Source organism: Macrobrachium nipponense, chromosome 11 (assembly GCF_015104395.2).
Source record: "Macrobrachium nipponense isolate FS-2020 chromosome 11, ASM1510439v2, whole genome shotgun sequence".
Classification (NCBI taxonomy): Eukaryota; Metazoa; Arthropoda; class Malacostraca; order Decapoda; family Palaemonidae; genus Macrobrachium; species Macrobrachium nipponense.
This window is the reverse complement of record NC_061087.1, coordinates 53,976,743-53,985,332: the sequence shown is the minus strand read 5'-3', so window position 1 is coordinate 53,985,332 and position 8,590 is coordinate 53,976,743. Positions and strand designations below refer to the sequence as shown.

General features: G+C 39.6%; 1 protein-coding gene across 4 annotated transcripts in view; it reads right to left on the bottom strand.

Moving 5' to 3' along the window:
• Positions 1-4,156, bottom strand: part of LOC135205978 (uncharacterized) — a 143,857-nt gene extending 139,701 nt beyond the window's left edge. The window contains exon 1 of one of the 4 annotated variants that reach the window (XM_064237175.1): positions 3,715-4,156. In XM_064237175.1, the coding sequence (XP_064093245.1) occupies positions 3,715-3,806 (92 nt within the window). In that variant the 5' untranslated portion in view covers positions 3,807-4,156. The remainder of the gene's footprint in view (positions 1-3,714) is intronic. The other 3 variants (XM_064237160.1, XM_064237168.1, XM_064237154.1) reach the window with 3 other exon arrangements.
• Positions 4,157-8,590: the final 4,434 nt, after the last annotated feature.

Here is an 8,590-nt window from a genome sequence, read left to right as displayed (position 1 = left end):
CCGTTTGGTTGTGACTGAATGACATGATAATGGTAAATAAATTTAAGTAAAATAGATTTTACTAGACGATGCCGTATTTAACATGCGACAAGAAAATCTCCATTTCACTTGATTTACCTATTCTCAAATTAGCGTTTCATTATGTTAGTATTAGATATACATACTGTGAGGACTGGACTGAGACCAGGAGACACTTTTATTAACCTCTATTGGTCAGAAACGGATGCATATAAGGAGGCTGTGCAGATTGAAACATAGTGTGAAGAAAGCATGGACCAGCGGTTGGTGGTCTGTCCTTGTGAGAACAGTGCCGCATGCGAAGTTGCTGGCATCAGTCATGAAGGTTAGGGGCGCATCGGGATCCTGGTGGGCCAAGGTTGTAGCTCTGCTGAGGGACGCCTTGGTGAGATTGAGGGCACGCTCCTGGGCCTCCTCCCATACCAGCTTCTTTGGCTTGCCCTTCAGGACCTCGGTCAAAGGGCACATGGTACGGGCGATGTCTGGGATGAACCTTCTGTAGTAGCTCACCATCTCGATGAACTCCTGTAGGGGCTTGACAGTTGTTGATGTCGGAAACTTCACTGCAGCTACCTTCAATTCCATGGGACGTACTCCTGCTGGGGTGAGTTCGTGGCCTAGGAAATCCACCGTCTCCATGCCAAAGGTACATTTATCGAACCGGACGATGAGCCCATTCTCCTCCAGGCGCTTGAAGGCAGCCCAGACATGGTTCAGGTGCTCCTCTGGCGATCTGGAAAATATAAGAATATCATCTGCATAGCAGATGCAGAAGAGTAAATCGCTGAGGAAGCTGTCCATTAGGCACTGGAAAGTAGCTCCAGCATTCCACAGGCCAAAGGTGGAGAGGGCGAACACAAAGGGCCCCAAAGGCGTAATGATTGCTATCTTCGGGATGTCATCGGGATGGACGGGAACCTGAAAGTAGGATTTTAGAACATCCGGCGAGGTCCTGTAAGTTCAGCAGGGGGTAGCTGTTGGGCGTGGTGATGAGGTTGAGGCAGTGGTAGTCCACACAGGGCCTCCATGTACCGTTTGCCTTCCTTACCATGTGGAGGGAGGACACCCATAGGCTCGCAGCCTTCTTGCAGATGCCCATCTGCTCCATCTCTTCAAACGCATTCTTGGCTTCCTGCCCAAGGAATGCAATATCTGGTCTGGGTCTTGGTGCCATAGGAGTGAATGGGGGTCACATTGGTGGCTATGAGGGCCGCTGGGGCATCAGGGGTGCAGCTTTGGTCATTTGCTGATGGCGGGAACACCGATTGCATGGCCCCAGTGTCGACCAGCATCCTGTGGCCGGAGATCACGTCTTCGACATAGAATCCTCTGGGGCGGGACTTGCTACTGTCGCCGCCAGGGAGGGTGGCGTTGGGCGCTGCCTTCTTTGTTTTTTGTAGGCATGAAGGAGCAGGGGCGCTTGCACTTCTTTGCCTTCTTTCCATACTTCTGATGGAAAAAACACCAGCCGATGTTCTGGTGGGACTGCGGGCCTCTCCTCTTGAAGGCTACGTCGATCCCGACCTCCTCGGGATCTTCTGCTGCAGGCTATTGGCTGATGGCGGGGAGGCGAGTTTCGCAGCCCGGGTGGCGGTGTGTAGCCTGTGTGCCCATTCCACCAGGCTCTCCATCTCCAGGTCGTCGGCGTCCGGAATCTGGCCACGTACATGAGGGGCAAGTTGGCAGAGAAGAGTTGCTTCAGGAGGCTTACCTCCTTCCTGTACCCCTGGTGGTCTACCTCTGGCAGCAATACTAGGGCCTGGAGCTTGTGCCAGGCAAATGTCAGGTCCTCGTTGACCAGGGGGTTGACCACCAGGTCAAAAATTTGAGCGGCTCTCTCGGGAACCAGGAGGGAGAAGACCTGGATCAGTTGTCTTCGGGTCATCCGGGTTGGGTGGCCATCCATGGGGCGAGATGGTTGAACACTTCCTCTGGGAGAGCTGCGGCAATCAGGTCTGACTTGATTCCCTCTGTAGTAATTCCATGGAGCTGAAACTGGATTTCTTGCACGGTGGAGCCAGGCTGTGACGTTCTGCTGGGAGAAGGGCAGCAGTTTGATGGAGCAGGGCTCCGGTGTCGTGGCGGCGGCTCGCAAGGGTGTGGATCAGGCGTGGCTCGGGGCGTTGAGGAACCACTTGGGAAGGCATTAGATAGCTCCCATTCTTGATTTGAGTTCTCCAAGTCCGCCATCTCACTTCACTTACGGTCGATGGATGTCGTTAATGGCGGGCCCAACTATGAGGAGAATCACCAAAACACTCCTGTAGGGGATGTGCCGTATTAAGTCCGCTAATGGTATTTTGGTCGACTGTGGATAGTAGCTCCAGAAAACCAAGACTGAACGCCGTATGAAGTCAACTAACATTTTTCTAGGGTGAGTGGCCAAAACCATTACCATCCTAATCCCATAGGTCACCAGTTGTGAGGACTGGACTGAGACCAGGAGAAACTCTTACTAACTTTATTGGTCAGAAACAGATACATATAAGAAGGCTGTGCGGATGGAAACGTAGTGTCTGTCATGTGCACATACAAAAGGGAACAGAGTCCCGCTGTGATTGTGCTTTCTCACACCTACAAATATACATATAATTGAGCGTACAGGATACATATTTTGATGATATATATATATTGGCGGAAAGACCGCAAACTGCTCTACATTTTGGTATATATGTGAAAAGGTATGTACAAATGGGAGGACAGAATGGATATTTTGGTGGAAATGCCAACCTTATATATTGTTTGAAGTACTACATCTACCTGCTGTATATATCAACCCTCTGACTATCTGAGCACTTGAAATGCGTGGAATGATTATCATTGCATTATCATACAAAAGTGGACAAAATGTCATAATTATCGTATGTTAAAACAGGCTTCTCCTTCTCTCCTTTAAGTTACTCTACCCATTTCAACTGGGAAGAGCGAAGAACAGCCACTCTAAGGTCATCCTGGTGGTAGCGAGACTAGTGCCATCTATTATGTATCATTAGAATAATAACCAGAGACTGCTGATGAACTTTTGAACTTGGCTACACATCCTTTTTACAAGTTTGCCATGTGGTATAGGCTAGGCGCAACATGTCCAATGCAAAATCCTTTTTTTTACGTCAGATTTGGATGTATTTACTTTCTTTGTTCATGATTTCTAATAATTTACCTGAAATGTGCATAAGATAGACTATGCACTGGAAGTTAGGTCAGGGTCTCAGGTGTTTACAAACGCTACCTACACGTAAAACTTCAAGGAAAGCTACACTAGAATGAGGGTTTACCGTAAGGGCTGTGGTAAAAGTATCTGAGAATAACCGCCGTTATTGCCCCCAGGGTGGTATGAAGAATACATATGTCCATGCCATCTCCTTCGCACTTTCATTACTATCTCAGTAACATAAAAGTTCCATGATTTTACTCCACATCATTTTCAGGTATCGAAGAATCTCTTGAGTCATTTGTAATGCACAAAGAACATATTTACATTTTCTGAAATTATGGGACTGATGAAATGCTACTTATATAATTAAATTAAATGTTCACAGCTAGCCATGTACCTTAAATGGATAAACAATATCAAAGTTTATTACTAAATTACATGAAACTCTGATCCCCTAGTATGAAGGCTTCAACCAAAATAAATTAATGGAAAATTACCATTGTCTGCACTACAATATCGAGACAAGAAACCGTGAAACTTACTGTGAAATTCCATCTTGATGCCAATTAATGACATTTTTCTCTGAAGACGTTCCGCCTGCAGTTCCTTTTATTTCCTCTGGAAAATCATCCATTGCCTCTTCAGTTTCACAGTCAGCTTTCACTCACAGTAACTCAAAACTATCACAACATATGTCATTTCAAGACAAGTTATGTACTAATTATAAAAGCCTTTACTAGAACACAGGAAATCTACTTTTGGGGGTCACCGATAAAAAACGTTGGTGCAAACAAAGCATTATCACTACTATCAACATTAAAAAGAGCAGGATGCACATCCTGACCTTAAGAAAGCAGGATGTAGTTACATCCTGTTCAAATGTTAATTGTCACGCAGTAATACAAAATTCATATTTTGGAAATGTTCAGTACAGTAATATACTAAACAAACACAAATCTGCAAAATAATGTAATACCCATTAACACTTAAACTGTAAATTTAGCCTTGAGTCATTCAATAAATATGAAGAAGAATATTTACAAACGAAAGTATGGTATCTGACATGACTGTATTGACTGTAAATATGTGCAACACTGAATGACCGAACTAGTGACAAAAACCTCAAACTGATGAGAAACTCAATTTTGATATATATGTATGGAACAAGTCATAGGTCGGACACTTTAAGGGAAAAAAGGGGGTGTTCTTTACTATGAAACAAAAGGAAAACGAATAGAATGCACAGTCATGCTCTAATCTCAGACTCGACGTAATATTGCCAAGTAGTGTTATTTTTTTTTTTTTTTTTTTTTTTAATTTCCAGTGTCAGACATGTCGACAAGATTGCGAATTCACAGCTAGCACTATTTTCGTTATGGTTATATAAATATGATCCTTTTGATGCTTTGGTATAATTCGTAACCTGTGTGATTTGAACTGATTTTCTTTTTTACTGCTTAGCTCAAAGGTCAAAGCACATTGTGATGAGGTTAGCGGTGTCGTCAATGACAGGCACTTAACCTGCTCCTTGGGCTGGTCAACGTAACTACCTCTGCAGCATTACAAAAGCAGGCACAATAAGTTCAACAGTCATAACGTTTTCAAATCAGGAATAAGAATTACAAGTTTTCATTGACTGTTTTTTTTTTTTTTTTTTTTTTTTAGGCCGTGTTCTAGCTGCCTGTCATGTTGCAAAATGATTTATAAGTCTAAATATCTACCTATTAGCATATTAATACCAAGGCCTATGGAACACTTGTGTTTTCACTGGTTTAACAAGTGTTCTCACTGGTTTAAAATATATTCTTATACGTCCTTCTGCTCGCTTTTGGTGTATAATTAATTTATTCATTCACAATGTAACTTGAAATGCAAGCCGTTCATATGCTCTCTGGTCACAGATTGTTAAAATAGTGATGTGAATGGTAAGTGTAATGCATTTATAGTAAGTAAAGAAATCCCTTAACAAAAGAATAATTGTATAGGCGTATACTTCCAAGTAAGCCTTAATTTTTGAAGTGGTTAAGATATATAAAACAAATGTTTTCAAATAAATTCATTATCACTACTCATTGTAGACCTATGCTCTCATGGTTGCGTCACGCATGCTCCGCTCACCTTGTAATTCTATATAAGTATTCTGCGCCGAACTAGACTATGGCAATTGACGCTTTTCTGTGTTATTTTACTTGCTGTACAAGATTTAAAAGTAATACTTATTCGGCCGACTGTAACTAAGCAGTAATTTACCTTTGAAGAGTACACGACGGTACCAACGGGTGCGATGTTTGCAGTGGAACGGAAAAATATTCCCTTAAACTCTTGTAAAGCAAGTAAAATAACGTAGGAAAACGTAAATTGCCAAAGACTAAATCAGTTGGGCACTTATCGAAGTGTTCGGTTGGGACTGAGAAATGTAAACATAGCCGCCATGTTCGAGTTGGCTAAGTGACGCGGGGTTGATAGGTAATGATATGGCAAATAACAATAACAACCCAACAAATACTAACACTTCTGCATGAAAATTACTAACACTTAGTAACACCAAAACACAATTGATCTAACTAACAATAGAGGAATAGGTACAGTTTGGGAACTTTACCTAAAAGGGGTGGATGGTACAATTTATCCACGCACTTACGAACGCACGGAATCTCGTCTCCTCTTCGATTCTTGAAAGTGTACCTATCTTGAATCTTGAAATAAGTTACGGCCAAATACCCGATGAACCACGAACACTTATAGGTTCCCCAACATTAAAGTTAGGCTGTCCGGATTACCTAACAGAATTATTACCTCAATTACTGGTGAAAACATGGTCACTTTGAGAACCTTACTTACCTTACAGTCAGGTGTTAACACTGCAAATACTTCTTACTAATAGGAAAATACAATTTGAGTATCAGCAGTGCGTTGGTGATCTCTGATTGGTCGGAAGAACTGTGGGCGGGTAAATGTTGGAATTGAGGGGCGGGGGGGGGGGGGTTGATTTCATACGTATGTGGAAACTAACACTGTATTTAAAAAGAAAAAAAAAATTGCAATATTGAGTAAAACAAACACGATCAGGTCTTGCAATGGACAGACAATACGTAGTTTCTTTTATTTCCATGATGATTTTATCATGAGTTCGTTGCCCCGATGTTGGAGGCTAATGACAAGATCGTCAAGGATGAAAAGTAACAGCTAGCTACACAGGGTAGAGTTGAATAGACGTCTAAGGTCGACAATTTTACAATTTTATTACAAAAATAAACTCTTCAAGTTCAAAAACAAGACAGTTCCTTTACATTACAACTATTTACATTCCTCACTAGTGTAAATCCACTGCTAAATAACCATTACAACGAAGATTCGGTCGCCATGCAGTCGAACCGGAAAACTAAGTCCCTGAAGGCAGTAATCTTCACAAAAATGAACACATTGTCACTAATTCCTTCGTTAAATGGGTCCCAGTATTAGAACTAACACTTCTAATGCAATAATGACCTAGTCAAGACAAATGCGCAACGGATGCACTTCGATAAACCTAACTTATGGTCATATTTTGCAACTATTCACCGGCTTGATCAGGGGAGTGTTGCAATCATCTTACCGTACCGAGTCGCACCCTGAGCAAGATTGCTGTGCAAAGGGACAGGGAGGGATGCCCCTCTTTACAATTTGTTGACGCCAAGACGCCGACTGGTTTATTGCGCATCTGTGTTATCTTCATGAATTGAAAGCAATAATTATATAGTGCAATTAAGGGTCGATTGAAGTTTCATCAGTTGAATTCAATTTTTAGGCATTTCCCAGATTCGCTATGACTATGATTTCAGCATTTTCGCCTTGGGCAGTTCTTTTGTTTCTTATACTGAGTTGCATTTGTTGTTTTGTTACTCACGTAGTCACATCACCAACCCATTGACGTTCTTCTTCTTGCTAAATAATCTGACGTTGTGGAAGGTTTGTCGTTAAAAAGTGGATCCTACCTTTTTCGTGACAGATATTGTGTATTATTATTAAAGGAAATAATCTTGCAATGAAATGTTTTGAATTCATACATACATAATATATCATATATATTATATATATATATATATATATATATATGATATATATATAATATATATCTATATATATATATATTATATATCTATATATATATATATATATATAATAGATATATAATATATAATTAATATATATATATATATATACACATACATACACGAGTGTACACATTCTATTTAAGTATAAATTATGAAATAGATAGAAGTTGGAGGTTAACGCAGGGAATAAGGAATGAATGTTATCAAGATTCAAGAATATTCATTATTATTATCGTCACTATTTCTGTATATGGTAGTATTTTCATATTGGAGCTGATTTTGAAAAAAAAAATCCTTAATGATGGACTAATCTAACCTACCCTAGTAGAATGTGTTACCTGAACGGGGGCATAACCCCCTTAAAGAAAGACAAAATTATAAGAGGAGATAACATATAGGTTAGCATACTAACCTAACCTAACCCTGTAACCCCCACTCACCTAGGACACAGACCATGACGGAATACAGACAGTAATTTATCAAAACAGAAATGTTTGTAAATGTATAAAATAGAATACAATAGGAATGTAAATTTCCAATAATTAGTAAAATTTTATCCAAAAAATTGTTATGGGTGAGAAAGCCTTGTAAAATGATGAATTGTTAATAGCCAAGAGGTGAATAATGGAAAAAGAATGGAAAGAATTGTGTAAATTGAAATGTCTGTAAATCGATAAAAGGAATATATATAATATATATTTATATATATATATATATATAACTATAAGTATTATATATATATATAATATATATATTCAATGTCTATATATATATATATATATATATATATATATATATATATATATATATACAAATGTTCTAATATAAGGTAAAATTTTAACAAAGAAATTGTTATGGGAGAGAAATGCGATCTAAACGATGAAACGAAAATAGTCAGACGTGACATACATGTACACATCATGTATAAATCAATATGAAATATTCCCAAGCAACCAACAGTTTCACGTCACTGACAGAAAGGTATCGAAACATCTTAAAACCGACTTCTAGTCCCACCGCTTAAGCATTTTTCAGGGGCCTGCCCACAATTGTAATGTAATATTGCAACATATATATAGGGCAAAATTTCAAGTGAGATTACGTCAAAACACACATTAAACAAATACCATGACAAACAGAATACAAATAAAAGCTTGGAATAATATAACACGATTATAAAACACATGAGGAAAGCAAATATATGTAACTTAATGTATGAATCCCCCCAAATTCTTCACTCTGTCCTACCGCAATGTAGGGTTAATATGTAAGTGCTACATAATACAAACTATGTAATGTTATTCCATATATAAAAACTAAAACT